The sequence below is a fragment of the Salmo trutta genome, chromosome 31, assembly GCF_901001165.1.
Source record: "Salmo trutta chromosome 31, fSalTru1.1, whole genome shotgun sequence".
Taxonomy (NCBI): Eukaryota; Metazoa; Chordata; class Actinopteri; order Salmoniformes; family Salmonidae; genus Salmo; species Salmo trutta.
In genome coordinates this window covers 19,960,202-19,987,796 of record NC_042987.1, presented here as the reverse complement: position 1 = coordinate 19,987,796, position 27,595 = coordinate 19,960,202, and the positions used below count along the sequence as shown (strand labels likewise).

The 27,595-nt window shown below is 41.4% G+C and overlaps 1 protein-coding gene across 3 annotated transcripts in view; it reads right to left on the bottom strand.

Annotated features, from left to right (window-relative positions):
- Nucleotides 1-27,595, bottom strand: part of LOC115169712 (catenin delta-2) — a 106,676-nt gene that overhangs the window by 63,332 nt on the left and 15,749 nt on the right. The window contains exons 2-3 of one of the 3 annotated variants that reach the window (XM_029725610.1): nt 23,711-23,844; nt 14,166-14,278 (exon numbers count right to left, since the gene is read on the bottom strand). In XM_029725610.1, the coding sequence (XP_029581470.1) occupies nt 14,166-14,278; nt 23,711-23,797 (200 nt within the window). In that variant the 5' untranslated portion in view covers nt 23,798-23,844. Of the gene's footprint in view, nt 1-14,165; nt 14,279-17,891; nt 18,084-23,710; nt 23,859-27,595 lie in introns of those variants that run through there. The other 2 variants (XM_029725611.1, XM_029725612.1) reach the window with 2 other exon arrangements.

The window sequence follows — 27,595 nt, the reverse complement described above, 5'->3', positions numbered from 1 at the left end:
CGGGGCCGACAAACGGAGCAAGCTGGCATTTATTGGGATGACTCATGTACTGGAGGCAGCTCTGCAGGGTAGTCACTAACTAGCACAGCCACAAAATCAGATTTTAAACCTAACCGTAGCACTAACCACACTACTAACCTTATGCCTAATCCTAACCTTAAATTAAGACCAAAAGGCACATTTTTGTTTTCCTGCATAGATAGACAATTTTGACTTTGCCACTGGCCCATCTAGTGGAAATTGCTCGGCTCTGCCTCCAGGACAAGATTCCTCCCAATAAATGTCAACCTGCTCACATATGGACTATTATGTCAGATAACCACACTGGGATCGATGGGAGATTATCTCTGATCTGGAGCACACAAACAAAAATCATAATAACTATGGATTCACTGGAAATGGGAGCTTGAGATGGGTATCGAACTCTGCTGCTCCTCCGTCCCTTAATCAATGTGAGAGTATCAGAGCGATGGCCTGCCCAGCGCTAGCTGCCTCAGAGCTCAGACGCCACTGTTATCACCAGGCTAAATGGTCATTCACCGGCCCTTTGGCCAAGTAGAAGCTGCTATATCATCCAATTGATTTCTCCTCTGCAGAGTGTGAGAGGACTCATATTGTGAGGCTGTCTCTGTTTACATTGGGGTGAAGAATTGCCAGAGAACACAAATGCCATATGTTAATAGGGGCTCTGCATCGGCCGCGAGTGCTCATTCATCACCCGCTCTTTATTGAACTATACACACACACACACAGAACCGCACCGAAACAGGGCACGGGAGGAAGACAGGAGAGGGACAGTGTTTTGGGCTTGAGTGGCCTTTCACAGAGACACTCTGCTTGTCTTAAAGGATGGATGATAATAACCAGTACCTCCCATCTCACTCCTGTGTTTGCCTCAATAGTTTCCCACAAATGTTGGAACTTCATGTTGGTTACCATGGCATACCTGCAGGCCTACATCTCAGTCTGCAAGCTCTAAAACTACTAGCCTATACAGAGACATGACTGGACAGAAATAGAAACCGTAACAACCCACTTTCATCCCCGATATGTTGCATCTAACATTCTTTATTCCACAATCTTTCTAAGCTCTGCGTGCAAACGGCAGGTTAAAACCTACCTTTAAATAGCTAATTGAACTTTAGCTCAAAACTGTTTCTCATATTGATTTACTACTACACAATCAATCTAGTCTGGCTGGATAATGAACTATAAAAGAGAGAGTAATTGATAGTGTGATTAACTGGTGCTGCAGCTGCAGGTCACTGTCTATATTCTAACAGTTTCTCACCGTTAATCACACTACTTTTATGGAGATGTGCTGGATATTGAGAGACAATCAAGGGCCCGGTTACATTCCCATGATGAGATTGTTAATATCAACCCTCTCTCGTATAATTATGTTGGTGGTAATTAAGAAAATATACATACTGTAAATAAGCTATTATTATAGTAGTAAAGTGTGGAGCAAAGTGTGTGTGTGTGTGTGTGTGTGTGTATTGGAATGTTAGTGCTGAGAGAAGCACTGTAAACTGAGGACAGGAAGAGGAAGGTTGAGTTCAGTGTTAGAGCAGTTAAAGATAGAACTGTAACGAACGGCTTGTAAAACCAGAGGAGGTTATGCAGCGTGGCAGCAGGGCAGTCGAACACTCTCCTGTTTCAACATCCCTGCTCTGTAGGCCCATGTATTTGACTTTTATTTGAACAGGGAGTCACCATTGAGACAAAGGTCTCTTTTGCAAGGGAGCACCAATGGAGCCCTGCTACTGCACTCCTCTACTCCAAATAGCCTGTTTTCTCTACAGCTCCCTCCCTCCCCCTCACTGTATATACAGTACAGTGAAGGAACATTGAACAACATTTTCCCAGTACAAACCCTCTCTCCCACAACATGCATATAGAGGAATGCATTGCATTCACATCATGCCTGGCATGAGAGCTCATCAGAAGCTTTCCTATTTTTTCTGTGCAAATACTGTACAGATGAAAGCATCAATATTTCAATGTGCCTCGTGTGGCATTTGGATACCGCAACTTACACTCCTCCAATGCAGATCTTGATCAATCATTCATTCAAATGGGTCTGAGGAAGGAGGAGTAGTATTCCCATTCCCAACCACTGCCCCCTTATGTGTGAGAGGCTGTGACAGTGTAGAGAATATGCAGGGAGCAATCCATTGTTCTCTACAGATGAATGTGAAAGGAGAAACCAGAGGAGACCAAAAGGGATCACGGCCTGAGCAGGCCAAACACTGCTAGGGTTCACAGTGGCAGGCCCACACAGAGGACAGAGGAGGATGCCCTAATATGCAATAGTGGAGCTGCTCACTGACTGGAGAGTGGAGAGATGACAAATCTAGTACAAAGTAGTCCCCCACTCTCTTCTATAAAAAGGCATAGCACCTGTCTGACAACCTTGTTATGCTGTACGATAGAGTGGGAGACTACTTTGTCCTAGTAACATCTAATGGTGGCAGTGGGCATGGAGTTCAACATTATGTGATTAGATATAAATAGCAGAGTAGCTAAACACATACTATTGTGTTTAACTAAATTGTTAGGATATCTATTTCTGCAGGTTGGCCGCCCCTCTCATTTGAACAGAGAGTATGTTGCCAACAGTGAGAGTGAGACTAAAAGAGGGTCTTTAAGATGCTTGAGAGAGGGGTATGGTTTTACCTCATCACTTACATCCTTCCCACTCAGTGTAGTATCCACTCAGTGGGCGCTGCGCTGCATTGGTGGTGTCAGTGTCATGATGAGAGGGATTCCATGAGATGGTACAAATGTGTACATCCCAAAGGCAGTCATTCACTAAAAGAGCTGAGACACCCCCAGCATCCATTACAAGAGCGAGAGAGAGAGAGGAGAAAGAGAAGAGAGAGAAAGAAGAGAGAGAGAAGAGAAGAGAGAAAGATGAGAGAAGAGAGAGAAGAGAAAGAAACAGAGAATGGCTTAGCCACAGTGAATAAAGCCAGAGATAGTGGATAGAAATCCGGTCATTTTATCTGTTCAATAAACACATTTGGAATCCAATTATAATGTGTTTCTTTTTTTTTTCCTCGTCTTGGATAATATATTTTATCAGGACTGGGCACAATGGGGACTTTATCCCTAGTGTGCACTAGGGCATTGAAATAATAGATTGAAAAACACTAGAGTGAGAAGCTGGGGTCTGTGACTGTGAGAAGAGGTAAACAGCCCTGATGGAAATGAATTCTCCCTCCTTTAAATCCCAGGAGAAACAGATCAACTGGGGGAAATCTGCTGAGTCAAGGAAGTGGGAAGCTTCGTTACGGTGAAGGTTCGCCAGGCAGTTCCTGTGAGGAAGGAAGGAAAGAAGCCAGGCATGTCCTTGGATCGCCATGGTGACTCTTAATTACTTGTTACCTGCGCAGATAGAACACTCTTACTACATCCCAAATAGCACCCTTTCCCTAAGTAATGCACTACTTTTGACAGGGTAGTGCACTATATAAGGAACAATGTGCCGTTTGGGATGCTGCAACTCTCTCCGAATAGGAGCTCAATGCTGTATTTCAACACAATCTGGAACCAACAAAACAGTATTTCCCACAGGCTTCGGATATAGGTAGTTTTCAATAAAACGTCAAAATACGTTCGATTTGACTGCTGGGGGGACAAGGAGACCCCCAGCTCCGCTAAAACAATAACTACAACCTAAAACTTCTTACCTGGGAATATTGAAGACTCATGTTAAAAGGAACCACCAGCTTTCATATGTTCTCATGTTCTGAGCAAGGAACTTAAACGTTAGCTTTCTTACATGGCACATATGGCACTTTTACTTTCTTCTCCAACACTTTGTTTTTATTATTTAAACCAAATTGAACATGTTTCATTATTTATTTGAGGCTAAATTGATTTTATTGATGTATTATATTAAGTTAAAAGAAGTGTTCATTCAGTATTGTTGTAATTGTCATTATTACAAATAAAAATAAATGAAGAAAAATAAAGCGGCCGATTAATCGGTATCGGCCTTTGCTAGTCCTCCAATAATCGGTATCGGCGCCGAAAAATTATAATCGGTCGACTTCTAGTCTGTTTCTTTGTGTTTTGGGTCTTGGCTAGCTTAATGTTCCGGTCGATAACGTTAACTAGCTAGCACTCACTCAAGTGGCTGCTAGCATCGTCATGAAAAGGGGCATGAGGGAAGCCCTATATTACATGTTTCTAAGTAGTTAGAATGCTAGGGAGCAGGCAATGTTGAAAAGTAATCTTTAGACATGTTGTACTTTTCTTAAATGTTGTTTTGTACTTCACTAAAACAATCAGACAACATATAAATTGTTTTTGAAAAAGGTCACATTTTGCTGTGAGCCAATGGGCTAACCTAGGTAACCACAGGTTGTTTTCCCCACAGGGTCGTGACGTTCCATCTAATACCGGGGGGTCTATTGGCAATAATAGGTTTTATAAAGCTCATAGTCCAGGATTTATGATGTTGATGGTAACAACCTAGATGCTTCAGTAACCTCGGCCATGGCTCAGAAACACACAGGTCTATCTTAGGCATTAGGAGTTTTTGGATATAGCATAGTGGTGTGCAAAACCTAAGCTTCCTCTGTGGAAGTTTGACACTTTTCTTTCATCTCCACACTTTCACTAAAATTGGATTTCTGCAATTGGTCTCCGTTAATTAGTTTGAATAAATCACATTTCCCTTTGTTAGGGACCTATCTGTGTTCCTGCTGTCAGGTTGAGGGGGTTTCTATTATCTGAATGTTAGCACTGAAGACACCTACTGTAACTGTCAGCGCGCCCAGGTGCCTCTGGCCAATTAGTTTTGAGACCTGAGGACTCTGCCTATGTGTCTATATCACATACACCAGGCACCGCCATTTATAACTCTCAATGAGGAGGAGTGTGCTGATTAGAGGTTCTGTTTGATGAACACTAGGAGGTCCGACCAAATTGTCTCTGGTGAACCTTTAAATTGGGGAAATTGAATTCATATCCTGCCAAATTGGACCCACTTTGTTATAATGGTCCAAGAAGAAATGAGACTGAATCAAACGAAGAGCCATGTTGGTTCTCACCATGAGATTAGCTCTGTTGCAGGCTCATCCTACTGAGCCACCACCCTTCCACTTGGCTGGCTCTGGGTGTGACAGAGATAGACCACTGGTACCCGGGCAGAGAGGAACAGTCTCTGGCAGACACACAGATGGAGGCTAAGCTGTGAAATGGTTTTGAACTGGAGCTCTTTGCTTCATTAAGAGATCTCTGCCATATTCGTTATCAGTTGTGATGAGCGCAGGCCAAGCTATATTATTGAGTGGCAGATATCCAGAGATATATTTAGGATGGCTCAGTGAGAGAATCAGATCCAAGATGGCAGTGTCTCGATCACACTTTCCATTCTAACTCACAGTGCACCCGTACAAAAGAAAACATGTCAAATTTGCAGTTTCAAATGTGAAATAGCTGTTTTCACATTAACTTAAATTTCACGTGTAACCATATTTTCACATGTATTAAATTTAAAGTTCACATGTTAACACCATCTTTTCACATGTGAGGAGATTTTTTTTTAAATCACCTCATGTGAATTACAGTTTCACATGTGAAATGTGAGGTTTCACATTATTAAAAACTTTCACGTGTGATAATCTCCCTTTCACATGTGGAATTGTAAGTTCACATGTGAAAAACAATCACCCAATCCATCACCTCTTTCTGTCTTGTGTTTGTCAGATCCAGCTGGCCTGTCAGACGGACTGTTCTAGTCTCAGGGTTAAGTGTAATGTTCCCCTGGAAGCTGGATCTAGAGTATTTCAGTCAGTAATGCCAGGCTCAAGTCTACAGAGTTAAGACAGATTTATTAAGCCAGAGCCTTGACCATCAGCTTGGAAGCTTTTATCACTGCTTAGGCACGACGGATTGGCCGGCGAATCATTGTGCCCTGTCTTCTCATACTGTACAGGGAAGGCAGTTAGTATGACTCATTCAGTTGCCCAGACACCCTTAATAAGCCTAATATCCTTTACAATCAGACAGGGTCTGTCTGAGGCACTCCAGGGTACACAGCAGACGGGGGAGGGCAGAGGGGGAGCAAGGAGGGAGGTTTAAAAGGCTTATTACACCAGGCATCCATTCCATTGCCTTCAAGTGCAAGAAGTCTTTAACCTTGTCACTTGTTTAGATCAATAAGGAAGACCTTACGGATCGTACCGGATGCTGTCATTTAGAATACAGGTGACGGCTTTGTTAGGAGAATAAACAGAGTCAATGGACGGAGAGAGAGTAGGGAGGTTCGAGAGAGAGAGAAAGTGACAGAAAGAGAGATATTGAGGTGGTAGGGGGTGAGTCGCATCCATTGTCGAGACTATTCCCTTATAATGTAATGTGGAAATATGAGGATATGAGTGAAATTTATCACAGTGTGATTGTTGACACAGTGCAGTCCTTTGATGTAATGTCATGTGAACTTTTTTTTTCTTCATGTTTGAATGAAAATATAATGCGGTCTATTCACCTGAACTGTATTCACAATTCAAAGCCATTGCCTTTTGGATGCCCTTTAATAAAATCGAGCAATGTTTCATCAGAGCAGAAAGTTGCCAGTACATTGTGAGCATGGCATTTAGAAGACTTATAATAAAATTTCATTTGATGCTATTTAACAGGAGGGGGGGACCTTCAAATGTCCTTACATATTTTTACTTTTAAATGTAAGACAATACAACAGCCCAGTATTTCATACAGGATTTTGAATATACCATAAGTGCACAATCAATCTGCAATCTGATGCAGAACAACAGATATATTGTGGCAATATAACTTGCCTTTTCTTACTGTTATGTCGATTCTAAAACTGCTGTCAAACATGCTGCATCTCATGATCTCAATCCCAGTTTTTAAAAACGTCTATATCAAACCGTGTCAGTTATCGAAATTCCAACGTGATGACATTGAAAGCAACAAAGAGCACAATACCACACATGCACCACAATGTCTCTCACCCTTTCCTCAGTGGTAGTCTCAAATGGCACTCTATTCCCTATAGTGCACTACCATAGGGCTCTGGTCCAAAGTAGTGCACTATAAAGTGAATATGGTGCCATTTGCATTTCATACTACAGTATTTGCTAAAGCCACAGGAGACTAGGAGAGACTAAGCTGGCAGCTTCCGCTTAATACGCCCTCGCTGTGCCCGACAAACAGCGTTTAGGAGGTAGACAAACCCACGCCCTGGGAAGTGGCTCGCTCTGGCTTAAATGGAGCACAGAACCACCTGGGCTCTGCCTACAGGAGCCCCTGTTAGACTATTAGATAAGCAGGCTGCAGCCCTATCAACAAGGATTCAGACTGCCAAAACAATGACTACTTGAAGATCTGAAGATCAGAACAAACATAGCCACGGCAATAAACTAGACCAGACTTAGCCCCAGGGAACAGTCTAACCATGTCTAATTTCTGCTGAGGCAAATTAGGGGGGGAAATAGGTGTGTGTGTGTGTGATAGAATGGCAGAGTTGTTTTTCAAAAAGTATCTCAGAAATGGTCTATTTTACTCATTGAAGTGGATGCGATGCAAAATATGTAGGACGCATGATTAAATTTAGCACTCTAGGGCTGGGAATTGCTGGGACCTCACAATATTATCACGATACTTAGGTGCCGATACGATATGTATTGCGATTTGATACTGTGATTTTGTAGCGATTTGATGTTCCAAGGATATTGCTCACTATTGGGGCATTGGTTAGAGCGTTGGACTAGTAACTGAAAGGTTGCAAGATCAAATCCCCGAGCTGACAAGGTAAAAAAAAAAAAATCTGCCATTCTGCCCCTGAACAAGGCTAACCCACTGTTCCTAGGCTGTCATTGAAAATAAGAATTTGTTCTTAACTGACTTGCCTAGTTAATTAAAGGTAAAAAAAAAAAAAAATGTCTGCTGCAGAGAGGAGAGCATGAGAAAAGTTTTTCATCAGCCAAGGTGAAAAAAGTGCTGAAAACATGTTGGCTCACTATTTAAAAAGAAGATGGAGAACAAGCTATAGGATTAAAAAGACCGGAGGTTTGGCTCAGGTACAGCTGATTAGTGCTAGCTAATGCTACCTACAGTAGCATAAAATATATACTGTATGTACAGTGCGTTCAGAAAGTATTCAGACCGATTTACTTTTTCCACATTTTGTCACGTTACAGCCTTATTCTAAAATGTATTAAATTGTTTTCCCCCTCAATCTATACACAATACCCCATAATGACAAAGCAAAAGCAGGTTTTTAGAATATTATTTTTTTAAACTAAAATATAACATTTACATAAGTATTCAGACCCTTTACTCAGTACTTTATTGAATCACCTTTGAAAGCGATTACAGCCTAGAATCTTCTTGTGTATGACGCTACAAGCTTGGCATACCTGTATTTGGGGAGTTTCTCCCCTTCTTCTCTGCAGATCCTCTCAAGCTCTGTCAGGTTGGATGGGGAGCATCACTGTACAACTATTTTCAGGTTTCTCCAGAGATGTTTGATCGGGTTTAAGTCCAGGCTCTGGCTGGGCCACTCAAGGACATTCGGAGACTTGTCCCGAAGTCACTCCTGCATTGTCTTGGCTGTGTGCTTAGGGTCGTTGTCCTGTTGGAAGGTGAACCTTCCCCAGTCTGAGGTCCTGAGCGCTCTAGAGCAGGTTTTCATTAAGGATTTCTCTGTACTTTGCTCTGTTCATCTTTCCCGCGATCCTGACTAGTCTCCCATTCCCTGCCGCTGAAAAATCCCAACAGCACGATGCTGCCTCCACCATGCTTCACCGTAGGGATGGTGCCAGGTTTCCTCCAGACATGATGCTTGGCATTCAGTCCAAAGAGTTCAATCTTAGTTTCATCAGACCAGAGAATCTTATTTCTCATGGTCTGAGAGTCCTTTAGGTGCCTTTTGGCAAACTCCAAGCAGGCTGTCTAGTGCCTTTTAGTGAGGAGTGGCTTCCGTCTGTCCGCTCTACCATAAAGGCCTGATTGGTGGAGTGCTGCAGAGATAGTTGACCGTCTGGAATGTTCTCCCATCTCCACAGAGAAACCTTGGAGCTCTGTCAGAGTGACCATCGCGTTCTTGGTCACCTCCCTTCTCCCCCGATTGCTCAGTTTGGCCAGGCGGCCAGCTCTAGGAAGAGTCTTGGTGGTTCCAAACTTCTTCCATTTAAGAATGATGGAGGCCATTGCGTTCTTGGGGAACTTCAATGCTGAAGAAATGTTTTGGTACACTTCCACAGATCTGTGCCTCGACACAATCCCGTCTCGGAGCGCTACAGAAAATTCCTTCGAGCTCATGGCTTGGTTTTTGCTGTGACATGCACTGTCAACTGTGGGACCTTATATAGACCGGTGTGTGCCTTTCCAAATCATGTCCAATCAATTGAATGTACCACAGGTGGACTCCAATCAAGTTGTAGAAACATGTCAAGGATGGAAACAGGATGCACTTGAGCTCAATTTCGAGTCTCACAGCAAAAGGTCTGAATACTTATGTAAATAAGGTATTTCCGTTTTTTTTTATAGATTTGCATACATTTCTAAAAACCTGTTTTCACTTTGTCATTATGGGGCATTGTGTGTAGATTGAGGATTTTTTTTATTTAATACATTTCAGAATATGGCTGTAACGTAACAAAATGTGGAAAAAGGGAAAGGGTCTGAATACTTTCCGAATGCACTGTATATATTTTTACTAATTAATACTTGGAGTCAAATATTGATCTAATAACTGTATCTATGGTTCCCCCCATCACTATAGCAATCTGTAGTGTGCATATATTAAGCATACAGAAGATGATGACCACAGGCAATTGTGTTTCACTGTGCTTTCAGGTTCAGTGACAGAGTTCCTCTGGGATTTAGATTTTTTTTCAATTACAAAAAAATTGGTGCAACGTCGAATTCATAAATTTTGAAAAAGAAACCAATCATCAGATCACATACTTGATTGGTCCCTCACAGACACCACCTCAGGTCCTATAAAACAGAAGACACAGATAGTGACCAGTAGAATCCAATATTGGCTCCTCTATTTGCTAACCCATAGGGTCTGGTCTGGTGTGGTGTAGTCTTCTATGAGTAACTGATCAGCGGGATGAGATCTCCTGTCTGTCAGAGGAGAGAACGGCTCCTCCATTATTGGCCTAATCACCACCCCCACCCTGACCTTCACTGTGACATTCAGTTACCCCAGGGGCACCGCACTCAGGTTCAGATAGCGGCGGAGGAGGAGCAGGGAATGTCCTTCAAGCTTCATACAACACTGAGTAAGCAAGAAAATACATTTCCATCCTATGCCTTTCACATCAAACCTTTCTGCCCTCAAAACTATCCATTTGAAAGACTTGAAAACAAACTGTCTTAAAAGAAAGGTTGCACAATATATATTCCACAACTCTAACAACTTAGATTGATTATATTCCATCTAAACAGTCTTTATGCAAAAGTTTATAAAATATGAACTATTTTTGCAATTTGAATTACATTAATCAAAAACTCATACCAATATATTGCGGCTTTGACGTCAATAAAGCAACATTCTGCTGGTGGCTTCGGTGATGGAGGTGAATCGGGTAAGTAGGTAGTTAAGTGCACAAAGTGTGTTGTCATGTTATGTTGCTAGTAGATGATACAAAGAAATTATAAGATAGCCAACTATCTAAGTTCACCGGGCCATGCAAAACAAACTGGCCAACTCGGATCAAGCATGGTGTTTGGGGGTGAAATAAGCTAGCTATCTAGCAAGCAAGCTAAAAAAACATGTACGTTTGCAGAAATCTATGGTCAAATATCAATCGGATTAATGTCATTGTTTATTTCAAGGTATGTCTTTGTTTTTGCTTAACTGCCTGATCTTTATTGGCCAATAACTTATAGAATATCATGGTAGCCAATGTTTGTGTTAACTATACCTGGATTTACTGTTACTGCTGCTAGTAATGTTAGCACTCAGGTTAGCATGTGGCTAGCTATGGCTACCATCGACCAACAACACAGTTTTAGCTTGTTTGGTTATAGATGTTCAATGTCTACTACAATGGTAAAGGTTTATCATGATTTTGTTTAACAATACAAGTCAATGTAGTCAATGAACATCATTTTCACATATGTTTTCCTTTTGTACAGGTGGGAAAGGGCAGTGTGGAGTGCAATTGAGATTGCGTCATCTGTGGATCTGTTGGGGCGGTATGCAAATTGGAATGGGTCTAGGATTTCCAGGATGATGGTGTTGATGTGAGCCATGACCAGAATTTCAAAGCACATCATGGTACTTCCTGCTTTCGTTTTTTACTTGTAAGCTGGAATCAGGAGGACAGAATTATGATCAGATTTGCCTAATAGAGGGCGAGGGAGAGCTTCGTACGCCTCTCTGTGTGTGGAGTAAAGGTGCTCAAGAGTTTTTTTCCCCCCTCTGGTTACACATGTTGGTAGAAATGAGATCAAACTGATTTGTTTGCCCGCATTAAAGTCCCTGGCCACTAGGAGCGCCACTTCTGGATGAGCATGTTCTTGTTTGATTATGGCCTTATACAGCTCATTGAGTGCGATTTTAGTGCCAGTATCGGTTTGTGGTGGTAAATAGACAGCTACAAAAAATACAGATAAAAACTCTTGGTAGATAGTGTGGTCTACAGCTTATAATGAGCTACTCTAACTCGCAGGGGGTAATACCTCGAGACTTTCATAACATTAGACATCGAGCACCAGCTGTTATTGATAAGTAGACGCACATCACCACCCCTCGTCTTACCGGAGGTAGCTGTTCTGTCTTGCCGATGCACGGAAAACCCAGCCAACTGTATATTAGTCATATCGTCGTTCAGCCACGACTCTATGAAACATAAGATATTACAGTTTTTAATGTCCCGTTGGTAGGATAGTCTCGAACTGAGCTCATCCAGTTTATTCTCCAGTGATTGCACGTTGGCCAATAGAACAGATGGTAGAGTCGGGTTACCCACACGCTGACGAATTCTCAGAAGGCACCCGGATCTGCGCCCCCTGTATTTCCTTATTTTCTTCATGCGAATGATGGGGATTTGAGCCTGGCCGGGAGCAACAGTATATCCTTAGCGTCAGACTCATTAAGAAAAAATCTTTGTCCAGTATGAGGTGGGTAATTGCTGTTCTGATATCCAGAAGCTCTTTTCGGTCATAAGAGACGGTAGCAGAAACATTATGTACAAAATAAGTTAAACAATGCGAAAAAACACACAAAATAGCACAATTGGTTTGGAGTCAGCCATCCCCTCCGGCGCCATTCTAGTTCTTTTCTGAATGCTTTTCCGACATGACTTCGGTCAAATATAAAATATATAAATTTCTCCCAAAATACAAATATGAAGTGATATGTCGTATTAGGACTTTTACTTGGAAGGATGAAACCAATCAGAATGTTTAACAGCAACCTAATTATGTAATGTTCCCTTTAAAAGTCTGAGAGGAGGATGAGCTGTCATGATGGAATCTTGACAAGGGCCCTTGAAACACAAGACCCATTTGAAAGGGGGAAGTTTTTAAAGGTCAGTCAATCAACCATAATATTTCAGTCAACTGTAATCAATGCCTGACTGGGAAACTAGGGGTTAAGGAATCTGATGTTTTTGGAAGTCTTGAATAAAGATTATCTGTGGGTAGGAGCTAGCCTATAATGGATTGACTGCGGTGGAAAACAGTGATAAAAGTGATGTGTCTGGACCAAGCATCATGGGAAATAGGCCCACTGCATCACACTCAAACAAAGACACAAACACACTGGCTCCTCAGTAAATGGACACTAACCACACATTGAGACACTATTGGGACAAAGTATGGTCCTGTTTTGACAGAATACAATGTCATGTGCCTTACTCAACCCAAGTTGGTCAACTAACAATGTGAGTCCTGTGAATCTCACTGAGAAGTCTTCAGACCCAGCAACAGCAAGAAGTTTGGTGTAATAATACTGTGGATGAGAATCTGTTTCTTTGGATCTGCAGGTGGATGATCCTCTTGGTTTGAGTTAACGGATAAGGTAACATATGCCACCCCAGACATTTGACCTGACGTATTAAGGGGGGAGTAGGCGAGTCATTAGCAACTCTTAAGGTCTTTCAACCCCAGAACACACTTTGACATCACTATTACTAGTTTGGGGATAAGTGTTGTTATGGAAATGCTGGGTTACTACAATAGTGAATCAACATGTTTGCTAGGAAGTGGTTCATTTAATGTTTTGACAGGGTTTTACCATACACAGGAGCAGTTTAATCGTTTTTGATTGGGAATACTTTGGTATAATCAGCCTAAATGGTTCATAGTGACCCCACAAAGATGAGTCTCCACCAGAAAAATGTTGCACAATACACACACAACACAATTGTTACTGAACATGCAATCAAGTTAGAGCATTCCATTGGTTGTCTGACTAGACAGACTTTCATCAATCCCACACAACATTTTCCGCTGCAGATTCTATTCAAAAGGATTCCACGGCGAGAGAGACAGAGTTTAGTGCTTAAGAGGTCAAATGGTTAATTGAAAATCACAACGAGCTTCTAGCTCATTGTTTGTCTGTAAATTGAATTGAGAATTACAATAAAAGGATGACTAATTAGTTTGTGGATGAAATCCCTTCTGGGTTAAAGTATGTATACAAAAGAGACACAGAATATTCTGTTGTGTTGGCCCCTTGATGCCATACTAGGCTATTATTGCTATTATGTGCCAGACAGCCAGGCGTGGTTCTTAATGTGTCTGTTCTGTTTTGAGATTGGAAAGATGTGATATTGGGGGATGTAGGGGTAAAACAACATGAACGTGTTTTCTTTTCTCCAACGTGAACAGCATTTTTCACACTGAAACAACAAAACCTGGCTGTTAATTCTATATCTCCACCCAGGTTTTCAGCAACCTTGCTGACTGACCCCCATATTGTTCCAAGGACTGTCTGTCTCTTATGGAAAATAGTTTTTTCATCCCACTGAGCACACCTAATGAAAGAGACAGGTAGGGGGTCTGGGAGGTAGCACCACTCCACTGAACACACCTGATGAAAACAGGTAGGGGAGGGGCTGGGGAGGATGGGAAACAGGATGGCATCACAGAGGAGTAAAAGAAAGCAGAGAGGGTGGGAGGGAGGGAGGGAGGGAGAGCATGTGGCGCCACTCTACTGAACACACCTGATGCTACTCATGCTGCCGGTCTCAGATCCTAGCTTGCATCGCTCCAGTTGGGTGGCGACAATCTGCCGTTCAGCTTCCAGCTCTCGAGTCAGCCGTTCAAATTGCAGTTCCTGTCGAAAGACATGAAAAGGTGATTGTCAGTAAGCATACCTGTATTGTGCTACATAAGATATAGCTTCATGCAATTATGCTTAAGAAGATTGACAATTCAAATGTTTCGAAACATCCAGTGAGTGTAAGCCTAAATCATATACAGTGGTGTCCGAAATTATTGACACCCTTGAGGAAGATGAGCTAAAATTACTGTATAGCATAAATAATTCAAATAATTAGCTATATTGCATGCAAAAAAAGAGAATATTATTTTATATTAATACAATTGCTCAGAGAAAGAGATTTTGTTGAACAAGTAATGTACTTTTTTTCTCTAAAAGGTAGGGGTCAAAATAATAATTACCACCCGTGTTTTCAATACCTTACCTTGTGAGGATAACGGCACTGAGCCTTTCTCTAAAATGTTCTATGAGATTGGAGAACACAGGAGAATCTTAGACCATTCCTCCATACAGAGTCTTTCCAGATCCTTGATATTCTTCGTCTGCGCTTATAGACTGCCCTATTCAATTCAAACTACAGGTTTTCAATAGGTTTCGAATCCAGAGACAGATGGCCATTGCAAAATATAGATCTTGTGGCCAATGAACCATTTCTTTGTGGATTTTGATGTGTGCTTGGGGTTATTGTCTTGCTGTAAGATCCACTTACAACCGAGTTTCAGCCTCCTTGGCAGAGGCAACCAGGTTTTTGGCTAAAATGTCCTGGTACTGGGTAAAGTTCATGACGCCATTGACCTTAACAAGGGCCCCAGGACCGTTTGAAACAAAATAGCCCCATAACATTAAAGATTCACCATTTTACAGAAGGTATGGAGTTATTTTCTGCTTATGCATTCTCATTTTGACGGCAAACTCACCACCGGTGTTTCATGCCATCTGACCAAAGCACCGGTTCCAACGCAAGTGCCAATGCCATTTAGCAAACTCCAGACGTTCACATTTGCAATGAGTCTCCGGACTTGAGTCTCCGGACTTGAGTCTCCGGACTCAGTCTCCGGACTTGAAACCCATTGAAAACCTTTGGTTTGAATTGAAGAGGGTAGTCCGTAAGCTCAGACGAAGGATATCAAGGATATGGAGGAATGGTCTAAGATCCCTCCCAATGTGTTCTCCAATCTCATAAAACATTTTAGAAAAAGACTCAGTTATCCTCGCAAGCTGAGGTATTGAAAAGTAGTGAAAACAACCATCTCTTTCTCTGAGCAATTATATTAAAATAATATAATTTCCCAGTTATTTGGAGCATAACTCAAATACTGAGCTATAGTTTATCTATTTTATACAGTAATTTATGCTCATTTTTATCAAGGCTGTCAATCATTTCAGACCCCACTGTATATTCACATTTGGAGATGAAAACAACACTCATAGGAAAAAGGTGCTCTCTAGAACCAAAAAGGGTTCTTCAGCTGTCCCCATAGGAGGACCCTTTGAAGAACCCTTTTTTGGTTCCATGTAGAACCCTTTTCCTCTGACACCGAAAGCCCCAAAAATTGTCAGAGACTCCAGCCACCCAAGTCATAGACTGTTTTCTCTGCTACCGCACGGCAAGCGGTTCCGGAGCGCCAAGTCTAGGACCAAAAGGCTCCTTAACAGCTTCTACCCCCAAGCCATTAGACTGCTGAACAATAATCAAATGGCCACCAGACTATTTACATTGACACACCCTCTCCATTTGTTTTGTACACTGCTGCTTCTCGCTGTTTATTATCTATGCATAGTCACTTCACCCCTACCTACATGTACAAATTACCTAGACTAACCTGTACCCACGCACATTGACTCAGTACCGGTACTCCCTGTATATAGCCTCGTTATTGCTATTTTATTGTGTACATTTTTTATTATATTTTACTTTAGTTTATTTGGTAAATATTTCCTTAACTATTCTTGAACTGGACTGTTGGTTAAGGGCTTGTAAGTAAGCATTTCACGGTAAGGTCTACACTTGTTGTATTTGGCGCATGTGACAAAGTTTGATTTGATTTGAAAAGAGTTCTACCTGGAACAAAAAGGGTTCTCCAATTGGGACAGCCACAGAAACCTTTTGGAACCTTTTTTTCTAAGAGTGTAATAACTTGTTGATGTCAATTGTAGATTAGGCAGACACTCTTATATAAAATGACTTCCAGTTGTGAGTTCAAACATTTTCGTACTGGTCCCCCTTGGGAACATACCCAAAACCCTACAGTTGCAAGCACCATGCTCTACCAACTGAGCCACATTGGACCATGAGCCACATGGGGCCAAACAAAATCACAAATCAGCACCTTCGCAGTGTGCTACACCACTGCAGTTAACTATAAGAAATCAAAGATGTGTCAAATAAATGATATCCAGCCCAGGCTACAGATATGCATTTGGTTTGCTAACTTGCTAGCTAAGTGGCTAGATGTCAAGATCAAGCTTCTTGGTTACAGCAGAGACATTCAATACCTTCCTGGATCAAGATCCCTGTTGTCCCTTGTTTTGTGCGTAAAATAAATAATAATTGCGCCCCCTGTGTGCACGTCCGGTAATACCATATACTCTGGTATGGTACAGAAATGGTATGAACATCTGGATACCGCCCAACCTTACATCTGAGCAGCCAGTCTCATTTAGGGCGCTTTCACATATCCCCTTATGATCTGGATTCTGGAGCGTTTGGATCCGCGCTATAAAGCATGCGTGAAACACAAATGAACCCTGGCTGAAATGAATCCTGGACCTGCGTGAGTAATGGGGCCAAGATCCAGGACCAGAGTACCAGTTTTTGTGACGCGGCAGCGCGAGTTGCGTGGAACTTTTTTGCCCATTGTAAACAAGCTAGCTCGCTAACATCACGTAGAATGTGCGTCTTGCTAATCGCACCCTGAAATTGTTATTTTCAGGTCTTGCGAAAGCAAAAACGTATTCTGTCGAATTCTCACAAAAGCTCCAGGAAACCGAACCAGAATTTCATATGTGAAAATGCCCTTAGTCTCAGGCAACTCCAGTCAATACAAACTGTCCACTTCTTTTGTGACAATGCTGAAATGAGTCCAGTGCCCACAAGGTCAAACACTCTCTCTAGAGCAGTTTATGTAAAGTCTGCTACAAAATGTATCACCTGCTATTTTGGGCAAGAGCCCAGAATACAAGGTCCACAGAAACATCCCATTGAACTGGATGAAGAAGGATCCATCCAACTCTTTTTAAACCGACTCTGAGCTATAGCATCAAAGAGCTACATATGTCAGTAGACGTGCATTTCCATGTACTTCTCTTGGTATAATAGTTGCATTTTACATAACTGTGTACATGCAAGCAACTGTAAACTGTTGCTATTGTCTGGCCTAGTTATCTTCCAATATGCATATTTTGCATAACTTTATAAACAACTAAACTTTGTGCTGATAAGATGCAGTAGGCTATATATTTGGATAGAAGAAGTAACAAAAAGTTGAAATGAACCAGCAAAGTTGAAGTCCTTTTTTTAGTTATATCTGGGAGCAAAATGACAGAAGTCCATCAGAGTTCCAAACAACAAAATCACTGACCTTACTATTCCCTCCAAATGTAGCATAACAACCAAACACCTGTTACTGCCAGAAGACTATTGGAATTTAAGTTAACAAAGCCATACCTTCACATGGACCATACTTCAGAGAAAGCACCAACCACACATAATATCCCACTTTTTTCTCCATCCTCAACATGTCTAGAAGTTCTTCTGTCCTTATTGAGAGAACTCCATTAGAGAAAATGGCAAGCCCAGTAGTGACTGCCTCCAAGCAGTGAAGAATAGGAGTTCAGCCAGGCACAAAGGTCTCCATGGCAACAGAGAATTTAGAACCTCTTTGGCATTATTTATGCAACATTGCATCACAAAAGGACCCTCCCACCAGTCTGCCTGCCAAATCCTGCCGCTCTCCAATCACTCTTTTGACTGCTCCTCTCCTCAACACCATCTGCGCCCCCCGCTGAAAAAGCAGAGAGAGGGTAGCGGGCGGAGGTGGGGAGGGGCGGGGTGAATGGAGGGATGGGGAGGGAGGGGGGACAGAGTGGGGTGCTAATTGGAAAGCTCCAAAGACTCACAGGACTGTGAATGTATATGGAAGTGTTGTGGGGTTGAGGCAGCAGAAATGTCTCCTCTCCTTCTCCCTTTCCTTTCCTCTGTCCCTCGTTTCCTGTCCTCCCCTCTCCTGGCCATAGCTCTGAGTTGTGCTCTCCAGGGAGAGACAGTGACTGTTCTGCCTCAGTGCCACTCTTTGGGCTGGGCTGCCTTGCTTAGAAGGTAGTACACAATACAGCAGCATGTCATAGCCAGACACGGTTTAAATATAGCTTGGTAAAAAAGACACACAAGGATCTGCCATGGGAGAGAAGATAGGGCCACAGAGGCTTGGGATGACAAAGTCACAATTTGCTTCCTGTTACTCACCACTTTAAACACTATTTATTTCTAATCTGTATGAAAAATACATTTGGGTATATGATTGAGAAAAGTATTGAATGAAAGTACTTTTGTTCAAATGAAAACTGATAGAGCTCAAGGCAGTTGAGAGAAAATAGAGTGAATAACTTAGCTTTGCATATGAGAAGCTTTGTTATCTCCTCCCAAACAAATGTCTTTATTTAAATAGTCATTGGGTCAGTATACCAATTCTAAACCATGTTCAGAATTCGAATAGCCACACTTAAAGGGATAGTTCACCCAAATGACAAAATTACATATTGATTTCCTTACCCTGTAAGCAGTCTATGGACACATTTATGACAAAAATCCATGCTTTGGTTTAGCTTACTGGTCACTGTATCCAAATGCTAATATTTTAGCATTTGTGGCACAAATCCCATTCAAGTCATGGAACCGATATTAGCATTTTTCCCACATCATGTCCAAATCATCCGAAAGTATCTAAAATTGATTGTGAAGCTTAACAAAGTCACTTATAGATTATTTGAACCTGATGCGCGAAACATTATGATATCGGTCGCATGACGAATGGGATTTGTGCCACAAATCTTAAAACATTAGCATTTGGAAACAGTGCCAGGGAAACTAAACCGAAGCATGGATTGCTGTCATGCCTTATCCATATACTGCTTGCAGGGTAAGGAAACCAATATATAATTTTGTAATTTGGACTATCCCTTTAATCAGATACTGAAATAGAAAATATTCTGGAACTTTAAGACATGGCTAAATTGGTTAGCAGGACATTTCCGTATAATTGTTATTTTAAATTTAAACTTAATTTAACTAGGCAAGTCAGTTAAGAACAAATTCTTAGTTACATACTGTGGAACAGTGTAGAATACTCAGATTTTCAAATGTGTGTGTGTGTGTGTGGTAGAACTGAAGAAATACCCTCTAAATACTATAATTAACTAATTTAAAATGGGCAGACTGTTCAATTAAAACCTTGCCTGATAATTGCATTACAAGAAAATCAAGTATACTTCCAGCCCATTACCAAGGACAAGAAGGAGAGGGAGATGTATGCCCAATAGCTTGCAAACAGTACACCCCTGAAAACACCATTAAACCTATTAGTTGGTAGAATAAATGACTAGGGGACAGAAGATGGGAATTTTGCAGCTTCAGGAAACTGTGTGGTCCTAGCTGTGTGGTCCTCAAGTAGAATTGCCTAATTGTGCCCTGTGGTACCAAGACTGACATTTTAACTTTTTCAGAGGAGACAATTTGATTACAAAATGTCATCCTGGGTATTCCTCACAAGTTATTTTGGGGGTTTTATCCCATTTCTAAAAAGCCAGAGGTTAACTTAAGGAGTACAAAACCAAGGAACACCCTGTAACAGAATAATTGCCTAGTGCAGGATTGGCTGGCTGGAGAAGATTCTGGAAGTACTGAGTTCATCTATTCAAAACACCTACTGTAGGCCTACACAAACTATACCACACTCGTATGAAGCTAGGGTGTCCTACCAAACAATATTTAACTAACTCAAAATATGAAATATAGTGAAACAAGGTACCCTATTAAAGGATAATTGTATTAGCTGGACTTGAGTTGAGGCAGGAATTATGAACTAGGAACCTATGGGCTTTAAAATCCTTGGCTTAAATACTCCTGTTGAGACAACATTTCACTACTGCTGTATACCCACTCCTCAGCGGAGTAATGCAGTGCTGGTTTTCAGATCTGTCTAATGCTTCATTCTGATTTGCTAGAGCAACTGTATGCCTCCACGCCACTCAAACTGCCCTTCTACCTCTGTCATGGTTGTCTGACTTACTCATTCAAGCCAGGTGCAGAGCCCAGACATTCACACAAGTTCAATTTTCACCGTTCATCCCCCTCGAGTCAACTGACAAAAACATACTGTCTTAAACACTTTGCAGTCTGAAACAAAGGAAATGGAAATACGTGAGCACTCCATTTCCCTGTCTTATTCCCCAAAACACTCAAACTGGATACATATTTGATCCGTTTTAAAATCCCTTCTTATAATACAGTACTATGAAATGATAAACCCTGTACACGCAGTATCTGACATTCAATTGGTTGAGTTAAGTCCCTGCGTGACTGATTAGCTAGCCATATGTCAGCCCACTAACAATAACGACCCAGTCATCCATGAACCTCATATAGATCTTTACTATCTGAGCTCAACATTCACTCACAGTCAAGTCATGAGTCTCCATATTGAACCTATTGACTGGTATATGTTAAAAGAGCAGTACTGTAATACCCTGAATGCAATGTCTCAAAGAGTCAAATTGGGTTATTATAACTGCTTTTATTTATAATCTGTGGCCTAGTTGATGGCAATTCAGTCTCTATAACTCTATAACTTTATTTGAGAATGTCCTATTCATTATAATAGTCTCCTCTCCGCTAAGCCCAAAGCAGCCCACATTCTAGAATGTTACAAATTAGAGTGACTGTTTCACAAGACTTAATCATTTCCATTCATTATTTCATGACCAAAGGCTGCTGAAATGACTTCACTGCATTTGTTTAAACATCCATTAAGCCTTAAGAGGTGACCATGATTTAAAAGAGCAGATTAGCATTCTCTCTTTCCCCAATTCAAATCATGTCTGAATATTCTAGCTAAATGCATTCCCCATATTGCTGTACAAATGATTGCCAGATGTTTGATATGCCAGCACTCTGAATAAGATGACACCAGTTTGCATTCTCGTCTTGCCCTCACGTATAGGCTATATACTACACATCAAATGGCTTTGGCTGGTTTCATTTGCTGTCCCTGTGGCCTGCTGCTGACCATTGTGAGAGGACAAAATGAGGCATCACACGTTGGCTTGTACATCACTACTTCAAACCATGGTCACTAGCAGATCCAAATTAGGCCCAATCATAAGCAAGCATGGTGGAACGTTAATCTAAATATCATCGGGGGCCAAAAACAACGTCACACCATACAGTACTAGAACCATCCCCAGGCTGCAGGTTAAAGTCAGGCCACCCCCCCCCACCCCAAAAAAGTAAAGTCAACCCAATGTCCTTAACCCCAACACACTCCCCAAGCCTCCTTACTGTTGTCCAAAGCCAACCGACCCTATTACTGAAAAATGTAGTGGTACCTGTACTGGTAAATCCATTGTAGGGATAAATACACAGAATGTATCATCACACGTTAAACCTTTTGCTGACTGATGCTGTTTGCCATCTAGTGGTGGGGTCATAAACTATTGACCATAATACGTCATTAACACTGCCTTTCACTATTACACAATTGGAGGTACAGTATATTGTAAGATAAACATATAGCCGCTGTCTGATGAAAACCTCATCTCCAAAACAGAAACTTCTCAGGAATTGGAAAAAATTACCCTATTTTCCTGCAGTCAAATGACCAAATCGTCCTCATGGGTGGAATGTTATTAACGGTTTCATAATTTACATAATTAATACAAAATGTTGGGGGGCCGAAAATGTGGTGTTTCTATGTCAAATGGTTTTGTTATATTTCAGTGTTCTGTGATGTATAAAAAGTGTGATATTGAAATGTTCAGAGTACATTGAGGGGAGTTACTGCTTTCAATAAATGTTAAAAAGAAGAAATTGGAGTTACGAGGTTATCAGAGAGTGACGACATCTAATTCCAAACATGAAACATGGAAATTAATGTAAGAAGACATGAAAACGCATATATTCCTAGTCGTAGAGCTTTTCCTAGTGTTGAACCCAGTCATAATGTTTAACCAGTGGTTGTTCACGCTTGACCTCCCTCCTCTCACTGCTCCACAATGCACAGGAAGAAGACAAATCCTAATTGTGCCCACCATTGAATAGCATCAACAATGAAAATGTCTGCCTTTTTATTTGTATTCACACAACTATCCTAACGCTGTCAACAGAAAATAAACAACAAAGAGCTGTGACTGAGGTGTACCGGCTTAAATAAACGCAAGCTTGTGGAGGTCTGCACACACAGGGACACACATACACTCGTGCCTCTCTGTATGCAGGCCTTTAGGCTTTTATTTTTTACCCTCCTGATAGGACCATTAGTATGTCCCAGAGCAGCCCCATGGGTCTGTGTGATGTGTGGCAGTGGCCCACTTTACCATTCCACAGCTTGTCCTATTCTCTCTTGCTTAAAAGAAAGAGGAGTGTCAGTGTAACCACTGTCATGATGCAGGGGATGGGCTCATTCCCATCTACACACATGCTCTTGGTTCTACTCCAAAATGGCTGCCTTCTGTGAGCTAATAGGCTACATCTTACTGCTGGTGAGGAATATCAGTAGCATGCTTCCATAATGTAACTACAAGCCAATTATATTCTATTGAGCACAATCTCTTATAAAACTGAACCTAGTTTTGCACATTCTACTCAATAACAATGACTTAGTTATTATATTATACAGATAAATTATTGTGAGCGATAGCGACATTTCAAACGAAAGGCATAAGATTAAACGGGCCTACCCAAAGTCTCTATAGAGTCTCGTTATAGTGTCACCTGCTAATCAGTGTGGATGTTAGTCTGTCCTCTGCACCAGACACACACAGAATACAAATGGAACCAATTACTTATGTCTCTATACCTCACTGCACCCCTGCAGAACACTGACACATTTACTTCAACATCAAATAGGATGGATTTCAGGCACTGAACAGGATCTTATGATGAGAAATGTAATAAAGAAGCTGGTGGTGATGGCAATATAGCTGAACCAATAACATACTTCATATTAGGTTGCCATCAGTTAAAGGGACATTTAACTTGAAAACCATTTTTTCACATATTCTTCATTTGTCCCCTTTTGATACAGTCCCGCAAAATTGTGCATTCAAATTTCATTCAAGTTTTCACAATGTATTACTTTCAATCCCCTGATGCCTAAGATCAAGCGAGAGCAAAAACGCTGATCACATGATATGTTTTGCATGGAGGGCCTTGGTCTCGCTCTGAAAGTCACCCATGTACGGTACACACAGAATTAACATGGAAGGCCTTACCTGTTCCTTGACAGAGGCCAGTATGGCCGACGTGGTCTCTGTCTCGGAGCCGTCTCCATTAGAGGCGTTTAGTACTGGGCTCAGCATGGTGAAGTTCTAAGAGTCAGAGGTTGCGTCGGGAACTGGCATAACTTCTGAAAGGGAAAGGATTAACAGTCAGCATTAGAAGGGGGACATCATCCACTATGGGAGAGAATGCAGAAATTGTTCAGTTATGATATTCATCACTTAAATATCATGAAACAGTTTGAATCCATTGACATTTCTCATGTTGGTTCGTCACAAATCACAACAAAATATATTACTGTATACTGTAGTTTCACTTATACCTCTCACAATTTCTAACCCTAGTATAATGAAAACTTTCTGTATTCAAGGGTAGTTTGCAAGGTAGAAAATCTGGATACAAATATACTAATCTGATTTAATAAGATTGTGGATATAGCTAACACTTGTAAACTATATCAGTCATATATCATAATCTGCCAAGTAATCATCTGGACGAGAGCATGTACTAATGATTCCAGTGTGTGTGTATGTGTGTAACAATGACTGTACCATCACTGAAGGAGAAGGGACCTAAATCTCCAGATAATCCTAATGTAGTGAGAGTGCAAATAATGGCCTTGACAACAACACAGATGACAGCTTCTAAAAGCCGATGAAAGCTTGTCAAAATTGATCCTTCCCATCCCTGTCTCTGTGCGTGGCAGTCACTAGATCACCCAGTCAGTCGTGTTGAAGGTAAGGGAAAGTCGACCGCAGCCTTGGAAGCAGACAAGAGCTAGACTATTCTGGGATGCTGCCAAGCAACAAGCCCTGCTGGACACTGCTAACATGGCTGACCAGAATCCTTCCCTTGTCATCCATTTTAGTGTTCCTCTCTCTCCTGCTCGGTCTCACTCCCACCCCTTTCTCTCTCGCTCTCTCCCTTGACCTAGTTCAGTGCTTCCTCATCTCTCTTTCAGTCTGAGTTCTAAACACTGGCCGCTTATCTGACAGAATGTCTTCTCTTGCCACTGTTTCCTCCCTCCTGGGTCACCACACCTAATGTCATCCTCATCTTTCATTAGCGTGGACCTCTGCCTCAGTGAAATACTAGCATGATAAATTAATTTGCATTCAGTGCTACACAAGGATATTCATAGCAAGGGCTTTTAGAATTAAAGTAGGATTATCCAAATTGACTTATTTGTCATAAATAGTGAAAACAAAATAAATTCTATGTCCCCACCAGACGTTCTATTTTACCATCTGTGCAGACAGAATGGGTTGTAAGGAAACATGAAAATGGATTATACTGTAAGTTAATATGTCAACATACCCCCCAGGGCTGGGAATTGCCAGGGACTTCACAATAGATATTATCAAAATACTTACGTGCCAATACGATATGTATTGTGGTTGTCATAATTCTACATGTCTTGCGATTTGATACTGTGATTTTTATATGTGATTCCATGGTCTAAACATATTGCTCACCATATGTCTGCTGCAGAGGGACAAGAGAGAGCCATGAGAACTAGTTTTGATCAGTCATGGAAATAAAAAAGTGTGGAAAACAAATTGGCTCCCTACTTAAAAAGAATTTGGAAACAAGATGGAGTTTTGGTGCAGGTACAGACAACTAGCGCAAAAATAATATTGCGATATTGTCAATATAATATCTTCAAAAATAATATCCCGAAATGTAACTGTATCGATTTTGTTCCCCATCACTAATACCCCCTCTAAGCATCGAACGCCTTTTAAATTAGGAAGCTGCAGCCATTTCTAGGTCAAACTTCCAGCCTGTGACCAGTCCTAAGTATTGACCAGTACAAATCAGCTTTACCAGTAGCAGTCCAGCAAAGTCTGTGCCAGTACATAGAGACAGGAAGTGAGGGTATGGATGAATTAAGCCTATATTTTGATGTTGTAAGTAATCTTAAGATATCCATCTGCCTCTGATACTATCCGTAATTAAACATTGAGAACAAACATAATAGCTTTACACAGTCCAAGACAAACAATGCTTTGTTTAAAGGCATCGGCATATCTGTACACAATGTATAGTCATCACAATACTGTTGTCCGACTCATTCCATTTACTTTACTGTTCGCAGACTTCTTTCTGCACAAAGTAAAGCAGCATTGATTGTAAGTTCCAAAGATATCAGTCCAAGCCAGGCGACGTACAATCGACAATGTATCTCCGTTAATACAAAGCGAACAAAAATGAATTCCTATTCCCACTGCTTCTGACCGAAAAAAATCCAAACTTAACCAACTCTGTACGTGACCACAAAGGAATGTGTGTTTATGGAGTGTATTTGATGAAGTGTCCCCTGTTGTCTCATTAAAACTTTGTGCAACATTTATTTTGCATTGGTAGTCATCTGTGGATCTGTCTAGACACTTTCCCTTCACTTAATATTTTAAATACAGACTTCCGACATAAAGAGTCTATCACAAGTTCATTACCATCAAAAGGCTCCTGTCAAGATGTTAAAGGAGACCCATCTAAGTAAAAAAAAATGTCTGTTTAGTAGTGGGCTGCTTAACCTTACACCAGATACGCAATATTGATTCACATTTTGTATTCTCAATGTTACTTGAGGATGGTTTTGGCAACTATAAGAATACACTCTGGGCTTTTAACCATGACAAATATGCATTATTCATGGTAATAGCCAAGGAATACACTCGCAAAAAGTGCCAGAGAGAATTGGTGCTGGCTTTCTGCTTTTTTGCCCAGCATAATATGTATGATGCATGCCCTCGATGAGAGAGGAAAGCAATTGCCTGAGAGAATCCTACAGTGTAGTCAGTAACTGCAGAGGCTGCAGGCGGGAGATGCTGGGGAATGCAGAAACCACTGACAGGTTATCAGTCTTCAGGTGCAGAGTGCAAAATGCGGCATTATTTTTTATAATCCCATAACGCCTTGAACAATAAAGACCTCTGAAATCGTCAAACTTTCCCTGCATGACATTTGAGAAGATACAATTCTTGCAGAATAGCAATTCCGTATTATGCATTGTTGTGATGAAGACCTCTGGGTGCAATCGAGTGTAATATTATCAGGTTGGCAAAAATATCTGAGAGGGAAGCCATTTGAGGCTATTGATTAAAGCTCTCTGGGCAGTATCATGCCATTATGATGGCTTTGAAGCCATCTGCAGATTTAGACACACCAGTGGCTACAGGTAGACAGCAGGTAAGAAGGCCTTCTTTTCCAAAAAATTCTTCTACCTCTGAATTTTTATTCTCTAACCTTCACAGCTTTTATATTGTAATACATTTATGAAACCACTGTTGGACATGCAGAGATGTCCATGGTAACATCAATTCTAAATCTACAGTAAGTAGTGGCCATGGGGCTTCACCCCAGTGACAAGCTGGAGAGACAGTACACTTGACATCTCTACTGTAGTACACCAGTCTGTAGGGCCTAGCTGTCAGCCTACAAATCCTTTCTACCCTCCATCACTGACTTGACAGAATTGGGTGGTAGCTGAGAGCAAGACACGGTTTCCAACCATATTAATTCACTCACACAACAAACAATATGAGATCTGTGATCACCTTGAGAAATGCAGGCAGGAAGCAGGAAAGCAGCATTTCTAAAGTATTTGGGTCGATGGAGGTAAACTGGCCCTGGCTAGCAGTAATGACATTGAGGGAGCCGCTGTACTTCTCAGGAAGTTGGTCGGGAGACTTTTCCTACACGCCTCAAGTCTGTTCAGACGAGGGAGGGGGAAAAACTGCAGATATTCTGGCAGAAAAGAATAGCTAGGCATGGCACACTCAACAACCCCTTCCACTTTTTTATCCAATCTCTGGTTCGGGACACCTGTCAACAGTGAGAATTGCAGTCCAATTACATCCCATTAAGACACAGAC